The 14,573-nt window shown below is 41.7% G+C and overlaps 1 protein-coding gene across 2 annotated transcripts in view; it reads left to right on the forward strand.

Annotated features, from left to right (window-relative positions):
• Nucleotides 1-11,613, forward strand: part of FBXL4 (F-box and leucine rich repeat protein 4) — a 97,897-nt gene extending 86,284 nt beyond the window's left edge. For both annotated transcript variants that reach the window (XM_054022504.1, XM_054022505.1), the window contains exon 8: nt 11,163-11,613. In XM_054022504.1, the coding sequence (XP_053878479.1) occupies nt 11,163-11,167 (5 nt within the window). In that variant the 3' untranslated portion in view covers nt 11,168-11,613. The remainder of the gene's footprint in view (nt 1-11,162) is intronic.
• Nucleotides 11,614-14,573: the final 2,960 nt, after the last annotated feature.

Raw genomic sequence — 14,573 nt, forward strand, 5'->3', positions numbered from 1 at the left:
GGAGCCCATCAATGCTTGCAGACTATTGCTGGACAGTGACAAGAGATGCTCCATTGAATGAATACAAGAGACAAGCCAAGAAGCGCCGAGTAGACACTGAATAGGACTAAACTATGTACATAATAGTTTTGCCTTTTGTTTCATAATCAATTTTATTTATATAACCCTTTTGCTGATTTTTAAAGTGTTACATAAACAGGACAGGTGAAATATTATCATGTAAAACAACCATAAACATATGAAAAGACCTAGGTTTACAATTTATGATTAAAACTCTACTATCTACACAATATACATAGACATAAAATGTAAAAACTTAAATATCTTAGAAACAGAAGCCAATCGGTTGTTTTAATTGTCATATTTGAATTCAGCACATCAAAATACATAATAAATAGCACATTTTATCTCTGAAGCAGATGACTTCTCAAAAATTGTAGACCAGTGCACATATTCCATGCCCCAAAAAGTACTTGCAGTCTGATATTTTTATTATTTTCATCACAGAATGGTGATTTGTAGCCAATTTATAAAATACTATTGGGAATATGTGAGTGAGGTTCCATGCTAACTCCAGTTAGTTTTAATGGGAGTTACCTAGCAAAAAGTCACTGAATGCCCCCACAGAAAATAGACTCTTAAAAGCTTACATGGGAAAGGTTGACAGAAACTTAAGATATGGCTGTTTGGAAAAGCTGAGCAACACTGCAGGGATGCATTTTAAGGCCTCCAACCAGCTCTTAGCAACATGAGCATATGAGGCCAGTGTCCACTTACTGTATAAAATTGGTCCTGGTGCAAATGCAGTCAGTAATCCAAAGTACATAGTCATGTATTTCTGTATATTTCTAAAAACAGTTTTATACCCTAAAATTGTTCTCCATGCCACTAATTCAACAGTATTTACTTTCCTTCAAAGGACAAATTTCATCTAAGTGGGCTATTTTTTTCTAGGATGACTAGCCCATCAACTAGGGCATCTACATTCTGCCTGAAGACCCTGTTTTTCATTTTGGGGTCCGCTTTTACTAGTGCCAGTAGTCATCTCAGCATCTTCTGTACGTTTAACTTTTAATTTCATTGAGATTTGTGCATTTTATGTAAGTCTGGAAATACCTACCTACATTTAAAAAATGTGCTTCCTTCCCTATCCCTCATATTGTGTTCCATTTCACAAATTATAAGTTGGATGCACTATATTCAATTTGTTTATTTTTTTATTTGGCTTTGAGTATTGCAAGACTCTCTGGGCCTGATATGCAGCCTGCCAATAGCTCTGTTGTGCACATATTTATAATCTTAATACACAATTCATGCTCCATCTTCTGGCCTTTGCTCATGTGAATAATCCTTGCTTATACCATTGATATGGGCACTTTTCATGCAAGTAAAGATTACTCTTGAGCAAAGGTTAGAGTCATCAGCCCTATATTTTAAATGGCTTAATTTCATCTGGGGAAGTCTTCTAATGCCTTATATTACTAGCTTGAAACTGGTTTGCTTTTGTTGTCAAGAGAAGTGAGTTACATATTTATGCAATGATTGTTTTTGTTTAGTAAATTAAGTCTATTTTATTCTGACATCATTTTGGACCGGCTAATGTCTTAATACTATCAGATGTTGTACAATTGTATTTTATTAATTTCAACTTCTTTATATTGCTAATAGTTCCATCACTTTGATTTGTCAATATCTGTTAATATACAGATGACAGAAGAAATGGGTTAAAAAGACATTTATTCTACTTGTGGTGTTTACCTTACTTTACAAAATTAATTCATTTCTTTTTGACTATGTATTGCAAAATACCAAGTGTGCATAAAATAAATAAATACAAATCAGAGGAAAATAATTTGTCTAAACTAATTAACTTTTGAACATTGGATTAAAATGACAGAGAAATAAAACACTAATTATGCTCTGGTGTTCTGAAGAACAATTTGAACATAGTCTTACCACTTTTCATTTTAAAAAAAACTTCAGCTATTCCAGATGTTTTTAGATCCAGGATTGCCTGAGAGCTAAATTGCCCTGTTGCTGAGAAAAAAAAATATAAAATGAAATGTGAAGATTACAATTCTAAGCATTCTGAGGCTTCCTTACAAGAAAAAGTAATTGTTGAAGTTCTTACAAGGACAAAATGTAATAGCTGTTGCAGCTTGCATCTGCACTGTGATAGCATCATTCGTGTTAATGTATTCCTAAATCCCTTTAATTTAATTATGTAGAAAATATATTTTTGAAAGAGTATTGTGGAAGTTCAAATAAGTGTGATTTTTACTCAGGAGCTCAAAGTAGATTATCACAATGGGCCCTTCTGGCTTTGGAATCTGTGTTAAAAGACACAATGCTAACCATAACTGTAGTCAAAGACAAATAGTGTTCATGATGTTAAACACAGTTTTGTCCTGGTCTATACTAACTGTTGACATGATGATGACCAACACTTATCTAACTCATAATCATGTTGAAACACAATAAAATGATGTGATGTAGATTGGCCATTAACTCTAGAGGGAATTGAGGGTACCCACTGCCTCACAGGAAGTGCTTAGCACCTTTCAGGATCACCATAATCCCTAGAATTAAAGCCTTGTCTATACTAGGCTTTGTTGCCAAGATTTCCCTGTTCCTGTCTTCTCCACCAGTGGGAGCATGGTGAGTATCCTAGTGCAGATAAGATGCCAGTGATCCCTGGTGTTTTAACCTTAGTTTCGTACTTACTGTGAGCAGCGTTAGAGGAAATGGTGCTTAAAATGCCGACTACTGCCTGGAGCCCTGCCTACACTTGCATTTCCACTGGAGGTGAATCACTGGTAGAAATAATGTGAAATTCTTAGGAGAAAAAAAACCAAGCCCAGTGTAAACACAGCTACAGGATAGGGAGAGTAAGCTAGAGCTGGTCACATTTTCGATCAAATGAAATTTCATTGAAATATACAGTTTCATCAAACTGAAATGTTTTGTGAAGATGTATCAATTTTGACAAAGTTTACATCAGAGAGACAGAAACTGAGCAGGTCTGCTGGTTAGGGCACTGGCCTGCAAAGTAGGAGATGTAGGTTCAGGTATCTGTTCTGCCTTAGTCAGTGATCTGGGATGAAAAACTGCTCTGAAGCAGAGCAGGAACTTGAACCTGGATCTCCCACGTCCTAGGCCAGTGCAGTAAACGCTGGGATGGATAGGGACACAAAACATACGCACACAGTTTTGGTCAGAAAATGGAGATTTTGACAGGTCCATTTTCACTAAAACTTTTGAAAGGTTTTGCTTTTGTTCAAATGCAGAACAAAACCAAATTTGAAACCCCAAATGTTGCTGCAGAACAGAATTGTTGTCCTAGTCAACTCTAGAGCATGCCGTCTCTTCCCATCCCCTTCCAAACATAGGTTACAGTGAGTTCCCACATTTCTTTAATTCACCTGCTCCTGTTAATGGCTTAGGAAAGCATTAGTGTGCAAACTGTTAAACATTGAGTTTAGAGTTGTATTCTTGTGTCTCTAAGGAAACTTCTTAAAACAACTTTTCATGTCTAACATAGCACAGAAGTGTTCAGCCACACTTAGGTGCTTTTGTCTCACAACTTTGCCTCAGGCCAATATCATTTCAAACATGCCAAAACTATCATCCAACACCCATCTTACTGCTGTTACTGTTTCTAATTATAAGGAAACATAAATACAAAACAGAACCTTGCTTCTGCACATCTTACTTGAACAAAACACCTGGTGATTGTAATGGGTGTTTTGCCTGGGTAAGGATGATGTTTGAGAACTTGGCTTCTTCCTCTCCTATTGTTATAGACTATTTCTGAATATTTCTTCTATGTACAGTATTGAGAAATCAGCACATGTACATGAAAGTTGTTGGTGTTTCTATATTTTTGTATATGGTGTGAGTGATAACAGAAATTGTGTGACAGTAGCAGAGCCAGACTAACCTATTTAAAACATTCTAATTGTTTTTAATGCCTGATGGGTTGCAGCGCCATTCCTTAAATATTTAGTATAAATGTGAAAGTAATGGTAATGTGTATTTCAGTGCTGGGTCCTTTATATTCTATCCATCTAGAAGGATGGATGAATGAATTTGAAACAATTTTAATTTACCCTTGTACTTTCATATAAAATTGACAACCTTATTTGAACTCATTTTATAAATAGAAAAAACAATAGATTTGATACAACACGTGTTGTAGCTGTTGGTACACATAGTCTATGATGGCATGTTTGATATTATCTGGTAATTTCTGTTCTAAATATGTTTAATATTTTTCCGTAGTACACAAGAACTAGGCATTCAAAATTATTTAACATTTGAACCCTGTGATATATGAAATGGCCATGCAGTTTTAAGCTGCCAGATTCCTGTAAGAGTAAAATAACTAAGGTTTTACCCACATTTCAAGTACCACCATATTTTTGTAATGAGGTTGTGATTCTGTCATATTGCAGTTACACAAACACAACATGAGTTGTATTTACACTTCAGCCTTTTTGCCTCTCAGCCATATTTATGCCTCCATACCTACCACACTGCCTAATGTGCTTTCCCTGGTGCTTTCTGGGGAAAAGTAACCATCTAGTTCCTCAGTTGTTGATTGTTTACGTGTCCTTCAGGCCCTCTGGATTATAGCAGCAGTATATGCAGCAATGCATACTGCGATGTCACACCTTAGAGTGCTGGGATGAAGGATAAGCAGCCAAACTAAATACACAGGTAACTCAGGAAGTCCTGTCTCTACTTCAGAAAGCCAGTATGCTGAACCATTTACTGGCAAAGAAGCACCCACTTGCCTTCCTAGGCCTTTGACAAAGTCAAAACATTGTTAGCTATCATGTTTGCTATGTGACTTTTAGCCACATTGTGTGTGGACTGAAATATATTTAGAAACAACCATGCCACTAACTGGTTAGGAGTTAATGGCCTGATTCAAAGCCTGCTGCAGTCAATGGAAAACTCTTCTTGACTTCGGGTCAGGCCCTAATTTAAAAGCTGTAGTGTGAACAAGCTCTAATTTAAATAAATTGTCCATATTAAAGAGCGCACTAACTTGGCAAAGAGACATTCGGTATTCTGGAAAAGACATTTTGTTTTTCTGACATTTGTATCCATTGGCAATTTAATTTATTATTTTTGTAGTTGCATTTTTAACATAGGAACCCTGTTACTAAAGGATGAAAAACACCTTTGACTACATGCAGAAAGGGACTTGGGCATCCAACTGCCACTTTAGACACCTAAATCCAACATTTTGGCACCACTGGGATCCTCAAAATCCTTGTTCGGCTACTGCTTGATTCTAGATACCTAAAATCCCTAGGTGCCTGAGTTTCTGCCAGTAAGCATACGCACCACTCCCTCAGTTTAGGCACCCAGGCACCAGTAGCGTAGCTGGGGGGGAGCGGGGCAGCAGCCGCTCTCCCACTGAGCACAAGTGGCGCCTATCTCACAACTAAACCATGCTGCATTCCTCAACTAGGCATCTCCCCACCTATCAATTTGCAAGCAGGGCCTTCTCCAGTAGGCATGCTCAGAGCATGCCTAAACTCACAGAACAGGTCAGAGGAGGAAGCAGGGGTGTACCTTATGTAATCTTCAGCCCAGTGGTTAGGGTACTCACCCAGAAGGTAGAAGACTAAGGTTCATTCTCCTCCCCTGAGCCTGAGGTGGAGACAAGATTTTTTAATTTAGTTTTCCCACCTGTCCGAAAGTGCCCTAATTACTGGGCTATAGAATCATTCTCTCTCTCTGTCTCAAGCCATATTAACTATTCATATATACTGGAACAGCTACAAGAAGAAGATTGAGAGGGACCCACACCAGAATATGCCAAACCCAGTGGCTGGGGTCCTCACCTGAGAATTCAAATCTCTTCTCCATATCAAGTAAAGGGGGGAAGGGGTAATTGAGTCCAGATCTCCTGCATTCTGGGGAGTGCGCTAACCACTGGACTAAAATGTATAAAGTGAGTCCTCCTTCCAGCATTTCTTAAAAAAACAGCTTTGGTGTCTAACTCTAGGAGACTGTTTGCAGCTGAGAATCTCAAAGAGATAGATGCTCCATCCAGCCCAGACTTAAGTAACTAACTCGCTGAGTGGGCAGGTTGTAGGCCACACCGCTCTCTTTAGCATTTCCTATTGACCACTCCCCACTCAGTTTGCTAGCATTTGTGGATCCCATTCTTAGGTACCTAAATCTCTCCCTTCCCTCCTGCAGAATTGGTGCTGCAGAGCTCCTCGCCACCACTAGGGGCTATTGGAGCTCTCCAGCTCACAAATACAAGACACTGCCAGGGGGAGGAGGAGCTGGAGCAGTGGTGGGCAAACTTTTTTGCCCGAGGGCCACATCAGGGTTGCAAAACTGTATGGAGGGCTTGGTAGGGAAACCTGTGCCTCCCCAAACAGCCTGGCCCCTCCCACTTCCTGTCCCCTGACTGCCCCCCTCAGAACCACCGACCCATCCAACCCCCCCCCCCTGCTCCTTGTCTCCTGACCGCCCCCTCCTGGGACCCCACCCCCTATCCAACCACCCCCTTCTCCCTGTTGCCTGACTGCCCTGACCCCCTATCCACACCCCTGCCCCCTAACAGGCCCCCCAGGACTCCCATGCCTATCCAACCCCCTGCTCCCTGTCCTCTGACTGCCCCCCCCAGAACCTCTGCCCCATCCAACCCTCCCACTCCCTGTCCCCTGACTGCCCCACGGGACCCCGTGCCCCTTATCCAACCCCCCGGCCCTGGCCCCCTTACCATGCTGCTCAGAGCCAGAGTCAGCCGGAGCCAGACACGCTGCCCTGCAGGAGCGTGCAGCTCCACCGCCCAGAGCGCTGCCCGCATGGCGGCATAGCTGCGGGGGAGGGGGGACAGCCTTCCCGGCCAGGAGCACAAGGGCCGGACAGGACGGTCCCGCAGGCCTGTCGTAGTTTGCTCACCTCTGAGCTGGAGGGTTCCCAGCAGCTGCAGTTCCCAGCATGTCCTGAAGGAAGGAGGCAGCATACAGGAAATATTGTACAACCCCGGGACCCAACATCAGGATGTTTCTCTGGATTCCTGGGGTCTGGGCATAAGGGGTGCAGGTATCTGGGCTGGGGAGATGCCCGGTGGCTGGACTCTGGGGGGGAGGGGTACAGTGTCTAGGCTGGGGGGTGTTATGGGAGATAGGAAGTGTGGGTGTCTGGGCTGGGGGGTTATGGGGAGTTGGTGTCTGGGATGGGGGGTGCCTGAGTGCCTAAACTGAGGGAGCCCCTGAGTCGTTACCGGAAATGGTTGTGTGTGGTCTACACTAGCACTTAATACAGTTTCAGAAAGTGTGATTGGTGTATCAGTCTTGCTTCACTAAAAAGTACTGAATATAGTTGTCTGGTCTACACTATCACATTTCAACACCTGTTCAAGGGGCTCTACTGCTGAAAGCGGTTCCAGTTCCTAGCATATACAGGAGTGAAATGTCAGAGAGCTAAATTGTATTTGTAGCCATGTCAGTGCAGGAGCTCTGTGTGGCTCGAAAACATGTCTCTCTCACCAACAGAAGTTGGTCCAATAAAAGATATTACCTCACTCACCGTATCTCTCTCTCGAGAGAGAGCTAACCTTTTGAAAATGGCATTTTGAAAATAGGTAAGATTAACATTTCACTGGGGTAGGTAAACTATAGTACAGAAAACTTTTTAAGATACAATATTCCTAGCTGAGATTAATACATTTCATTATGATTTTGTTTGTGTTAATAAATTCCCTAAAGTACTCATGAAATGTTTGTATACAATGTTACTGGGATAACTGAGGCTCAACATGTGCTGTTTGCAGTATTTGTGTATTTTTCATTTCTATGTATTTTATTGATTCTGATGTGGTGGTATAATTATTTAGGGTGACTTGCAATTACCTAACAACCATGCCTTCTATAAGATGTACAGCAGTACCCTAATCAAAGCATAGGCCAGTTTATTTTCTATGGATTGCATACTAAAAATTATATGAATGGTTTAGTAGTTAAAATTAGAGACTGGGAACTGGAAGATCTGGAGGGATATATTGCTGACTGTGCTCCTGGCTTTGCTGTGTAACCTCTGGGCAAATCGCTAAATCTCTGCGACTCAGATTCCCTATCTGTGAAATGGGGAAATATATCTTCTAGTAGTGTCATTAAGCTTAACTGAGAAGTTCTCAGATTAAGTATGCTATACCAGAACACAGCATAATAATTATTTTACTATCTGTATTAGCCAAGGAAAATAAAGATACCGTAAATTTAGGCACTGATTAAATCTTCAGAGCTGCATTGCAGGTATCTGTTTGTTTCTTTGTATTTGCCCCTTCTACTTTTTAATAATGTAATCACTGGGGAGGGGCCAACAGCAGCCTTCAAGTTAAACTTTAACCCCAGGCATTCTGCTATTCTCAAATAAACACAGGCCTTCACATCCCCGTGTCTCCCTCATTAAAGATGGTAGATCTCCAGAAAATGGGCACAGTTTGAGAATAATTAATAATTTGTCGAAGGAATGAGTACTTCTTCATATTCTGTCACCTGATAGCAAGAAGGAAATTTTATGCTAAAATAAAGAGCTCTTTTGAGTCTCCTCAGATAGGTGGTCAATAGGGAGCTGGCCAGCTACAAGCACTTTCACACACCATTCAATCCAATCAAGAGTCCAAATACAAACTCCCCTAGCCTGAGATATCATATAGATTTATGGCCCCTGCATGGAGTTTAGGCCCATGCACCAATTAATAGATTACATTCATCCATATATGCAGTTTATCTGTGACAAATATCCTACCTATATTTTTTAATATTAATAGCAAATCATCCAAGTATACTTTAATGGAAGTTACTAATAAAAATTGAAAATAGTATTTGCTTTCTTAAATGTTTCAGAACATAATTTGTGAGAGATTGTGAAAATGTGCCATTTCTTCTGCACTAAGAAGGAGAATAGCACTCCGTAGTAACTTTCCTCAGGACAGCATTTTCCCCAGAAGCCTCTCTGGGGATGGCCCTTTAAATCTGGCAGAGTCAAGCAACTGCAGCCCTAAAGTGACCATTTTGTAGCTGTTGGCTGCATCTCTCTCCCAGAGGGAAAGTACCTGTTATGTTTTCCTTTATTGCTGAAGAGATGGACACAGTCTGGTAGACCACCGGAGAGTGGAAACTGTTTATAGAAACAGTGATGTGGTATCTGTTGGTCAAGTAAATTGTAGTGCTGGACTACATGCATTTTGTGATTGTAACAGGAAAGAGAGTCGGGCAAACACACTGTATGTACAAAAATTATTCTTGCTGTGTTGGCTAAGGTATTAAGATCCTGCTGATCCATCAGGATTGTTTGTTCCTCACGTTAGAACATTCACTATTGTCATATTCTACTATAATGACACTTACCAATTCTGTAGTGCTTTAAACCTCAGGCTCTCTGAGCACTTTACAGACATTTAGATCCTGATTCAGTAAAGCACTTAAACTTATGCTTAACTTTAAGAACATGCTTTAATTTCATTGATTTAAGAACACGTGCTCCCCATCTGTGTGTCTGTAGTCTCCTGTCTTAAACTTAGATTGTAATCTCTTTGAGCAGGGACCATCTTTTAGTTCTGTGTTTGTACAGTGGGGTCCTGTCCATGACTGGGGCTCCTAGGTGCTATAACAATACAAACAATAAATAATAAGTTACACATGTTTAAGCATTTTGCTGAATTTGACTTTTAATCATTAAGGCCCAGACCTAAAATCTCTGTGAGATAGGTAAGCGTTTTACATTTGAAAAAACCAGTGACTTGCCCAAAATCAAACAGCTCTAAGCGCTGGATCATACTTTTTTTTTATGCTGTTTAGTAAAAAAAATTACTAATAATTCTAGTCTGGATTGGACAGCTGAAATCAGGCATGTAGACAAAGTTACTATCACTGGACCTATATGTTGCATAGGTATGGATTAAACACTGACACTATTTGCTAAAATTGGGGGGCAGGAAAGGTCAACCACATCCAGTTCCTCAGACTCACTGTGGAAATCCAAGGGGAGAGTATGTTATGAATCCTAGTGTACTTTTATCATCCTAAGTGTTCCTGAAACTCTTTTTAGGCTCTTTTATTCTGCTTCAAAAGGGTGCATAATCATAGTGGTATCCTGTCTACTGAGAACTGAGCTATATTAACAGAACACATTTAATTTAGGGCTTAGATGGACTTGAGCTATAGTCTCTTTGTACAAATCAATAATTTATTCACTGTTTCCCCTCTCTGTATTAGGCAATGCTTTTATATATATATATAAAATAAATTATATATATATATATATATATAAAATAAAATTGGGTGGAAATAATCAGAGTTGATCAGCTCAATATCAGTTATGGGCATGCATTACATATATACATATAATTACATGCATGCCCATAACTGATATTGAACTGATCAACTCTGATTATTTCCACCCAATTTTATCTAATAGTATAGTCCTTGTCCATTTGATTCAATTACCTTGTTTGTCTAATCTTTCATTTTCTCTCTCAACTACTTAATTTTTTATTCTCTGCACCTCAGTTTGCTGCTTGAATTAGAGGGAGACTGAGACACCAGATTGAATATCACTGAGAGAGGGTGTAAAGTGCAAACAGTAACTCTTTTCTACCTGCTTTGGTGAACCAAATTCTGTCATAGCATGTTTGAAAAGGTTTTTTTAACAAATACTTATAATGGAAGTAAAATAAACAGCTTAGGTAGTGTAACAAAAGCAATAAAGATATGAAACCAATGGTATTATTGACAAAAATATCTGAATGGGAATCTGTAGAAAGGCTTAATAGCCACTGTAGATACAACTTAGCTCACTGATGAATTGGTAACTCTAAGTCTAAAGTCACTTGCCATAAATACACCTCTACCTCGATATAACACTGTCCTCGGGAGCCAAAAAATCTTACCGCGTTATAGGTGAAACCGCGTTATATCGAACTTGCTTTGATCCATCAGCGTGCACAGCCCCACCCCTCCGGAGCACTGCTTTACCGCGTTATATCCAAATTTGTGTTATATCAGGTCGCGTTATATCAGGGTAGAGGTGTACAAGCAAGAGATGAAAACTCCTGAAGAACATTTGCATTTTAAGAGGGAGATTTATTAAATTCTAATAGTGTTTGTGTTTCCTTCGTATTGCAGAGTAGCTGGACAGAAGAGGGCAACTTACTTGTCCCAGCACCAGTAGACATGGGATGGAATCATGGTCCTATTGAATTCCATGTGAGTTTTGCCATTAACTTTAAAGAGGCAAGAATTTCACCCAACTCCTTCTAGTGAACTTGATAAATGGACTTCAGTAGAGATAGAGAGATAGGCCAGCCCTCAGCACATTTGAAAATCTTACTCATGGAGTCCAAACTCAGAGAGGTTGAGCAAGCAGGACCTAGCTGGAGCAGGGGTGATTTTCTTAAGTAGCCCAGGAACATATGGTTGTCAGGAGATTTTGATATATTTGGTGAAGACTTAAGACGACAGCCTGGCTCAGAACCTGAAGACAGCTGCTTACCTGAAGTTCTGTTGTACTAAATTTGTGAGTTATCAAAATTATCTCAAAATCCCTGTTGGAGAGTGTAGATTCTTGCCAATAAAATTAGACTTGGATTGCAATCCTGCATGTTTGTCTACTCATTTCTCTCCCAACAAGGAAATAAACCACTGGGAACTGGCCTTTGAGCTTCAACCATGTGTTCCCCAAATTCAGAAAGCACTTAGATTGTGGTGCACTGATGGGTGTTATAGAAAAACTGTAAATTGAGAGAAATTTAAAGAACACTTTTTATTTGTGTTTAAAGTTTCTTGATCTTTTCCGAGGACAGATGAATTTGAAAACAGAAACCTGTATATACTAATAAGGAGAGTTGAACAGAATAAGCAGCTGGGTTACATTTCTGCAGCTGGGGTTAGAGAGTGCCGAAAGATTACACATATACCAACTTTGTGTGAAAAATGAGTCAGTCACATCTGGAGGATCTCTCTAAGAATCCTCTTGCTCCCCCCCCACCCACAGTTTTTAAACCAACTCTGTGCATGGATGGTTGTGGTGGTGTTTCTTGAGGGGAAGGATGTAGAAGCAGAGGGAATTGTTTCATAGGGCCTGCCCAAATATGCTAAGCCTGGCTATGAGTCTGCATCTTTCCTCCCTCCCAGAAAATAGCCTCTCAGCTCTTTTTCAAGAAAATGAACTTCATTTTTGCAGGGCTCCTGAAGGGGAGATTAACAGTTTGGTGGCTCTGGCTTGCACATGGACCTGCTGTAAATGGCCATGTAGAAGCTGCAGAGAAGGAATGGCCATCAGAAATGGCCCACATTCTAGGAACCCCTGAGATATGTCAGTTTGTTATTCGTGAAGCTTGAAAGAAAATAAATCATTCCCTTGTTTTGTACTCAGACTTATGCTATTCATACGGGGAAGCATCTTGCGAGGAGAAAGCTGACTCCAGAGTGCTCAGGCTCTGTGGGGCTGGAAAAGGCCTTAGCTAGGTAAAGGGATGCTCTTTTCTTGCTCGGGGTAGCACCTACCTGAATAGGCTGCTGCTGGCTTCCTTCATTCCCCAGCCAAATTTTCTCCCTTGTCCCTCCGTGGGGAGGGCAGCACCGCTGCTGTGTATGTTACAGCCCAAAGCCGATTGCTAGGGGCAATGCTTTGCTGTGCCAAGGTATTGATTCAGCCCCTCTTGTTCTCGTGCTTTTCGGGGACCTACCTCCCTGGCTGGCTAAGGGCACTTGTCCCTGGTTGGGTATGAGGACAAGGCAACCTCGGGCACGCATGTGTCTTCCCCACTTCTGGCTCGCTGCTGCCCCTCACGTGCCTCGGCTCGTGGCCAAAGCACGTCCCCAAAAGTTGTCCTGGCTGCTGCAGCCAGGCGCGCGCGCCCATCTGTTCTGCCGCAGAACTCCACGTGCGCCGTGCAAATAGAAAACAATCGCACACCGCGCCTGGAGCCTTCACTCTGGCGTGGTATAGAGCCCCGTGTGCACTAACAACTGCGGGGTATCTATAACATTGTACGTTATCGGTTACAGCCAGGATCTCCCTGCTCAGCAAGCAAAGGAGCGAGTCAATATTTACTGTTAGCTGGGCCCTGCTTTTTGGAAGTGTGTTGGTGTTGGGGGCGCGGATATTTTGGGGGGCGTCATGTCAGCTCTTGTATATCCCTCTGTCCGTGCAAGCAGTTTAAGGGCACTCCAGCAAAAGAAAGGAAAGTCTGAAAGGAAAGGCAGAAATTAAAGCAATCAGAGGGGTTTTTTACATGCAGTGTTTCCACTGATTACCGAGATAATTCGCTCTAGAATTAGACCTTGGAGAAAACTTTACAACAACAGTAACAACAACAATAACAGAAAGCAAGAGACAAAAAGTCGGCATGATTACTGGGAAGACCGCATAACTTAGATTCACCCTCGAGATAAGAAGAGGAAGTGAAACTCATTAGGGCTAGTGAATAGACAGGGCTCCTGCTGAATTGTTATTTAGATGCCTTAAGAAGGGAAAGTGGAATTATTTGATCAGACTATCGAACATGTTATGGAATTGAAGGTTGATGTGAAAAGAGATAGTGAGTAGTTGATTTGAACGAATAGTTCGCAGCTCTGATCCTGGCATAAGAAAGGGGAATCGCTAGACAAGAATGAGGATAGGTTTGCGTAAAACGACCTCGCGAGTTTGTTTACCTCCGAGGCACAAATGTTACAGGCTACAGTGGTCGCGGATGGTTAAGTAGAATATACCAGATGCTGCCTGCCCAATGAAGAGAAGTAGAGCTGTGCGCACCAGAAAGGCGCCACTACTATCGCTATTAATGCAACGGGATTAATTCAGCAACAAAGTTGTGTCGCTTTTGGACCAGACAAACTCAAAGACCTGATCCAAAGCTTGGATCTAAGTACAATAACCAGATATTTAAACGGACTTTGGCTCGGGCCCTAAACACTGAACTGGAAGGCAAACTATTCCTGCCGTTATGGCTGTTATAAAACTCAATGTAGTAAATATTCCCCCTCTACGTAGCTATTCAGAGATAAATTCAAACTTGCAGTTGTCTCCGACTGGGCAGTGATGCAATAATAGATTCTGATGTAAAACAAAACTTTACGGACCTCAACCCAACACCTCTCCCCCAAATGAACACACGTTAAGTACTTTGCTTCAGTACCACACAACGCTGCAGTGGAGCTGATGGTTTCAATGTAATCTGCCCCCCACGCCTGTTTTCTGGCGCAGTTTTCTGAAAATAACATTCTTTTGGGAGCCATGGAATCGGTCCAGCTGGTGGGCGGTCACTGGTTATAATCGGCCCCTAGGGACAGTACCCCAGAGCCAGCCCGCAGCCGGCAGGACAGAGCTGCTGTCAGACAAACGTGTGCGTGCGGTAGTTTTATCGACCCCAAGCCCTGCGCTGACTTCAAGCCAGCCAGAGCTGGAGCCACGCGCTCTGCTCCTGGGAACAGCAGGGCCCCGCCAGCTCACGCCGGGCACAAGAGCGCAGTGGGCCCAGGGCCGTGTCGTTCCATTTGGGACCATCGAGTTTTTTCAAATCCGCTTCAAAGCGG

The sequence above is a fragment of the Malaclemys terrapin genome, chromosome 3, assembly GCF_027887155.1.
Source record: "Malaclemys terrapin pileata isolate rMalTer1 chromosome 3, rMalTer1.hap1, whole genome shotgun sequence".
NCBI lineage: Eukaryota > Metazoa > Chordata > Testudines > Emydidae > Malaclemys > Malaclemys terrapin.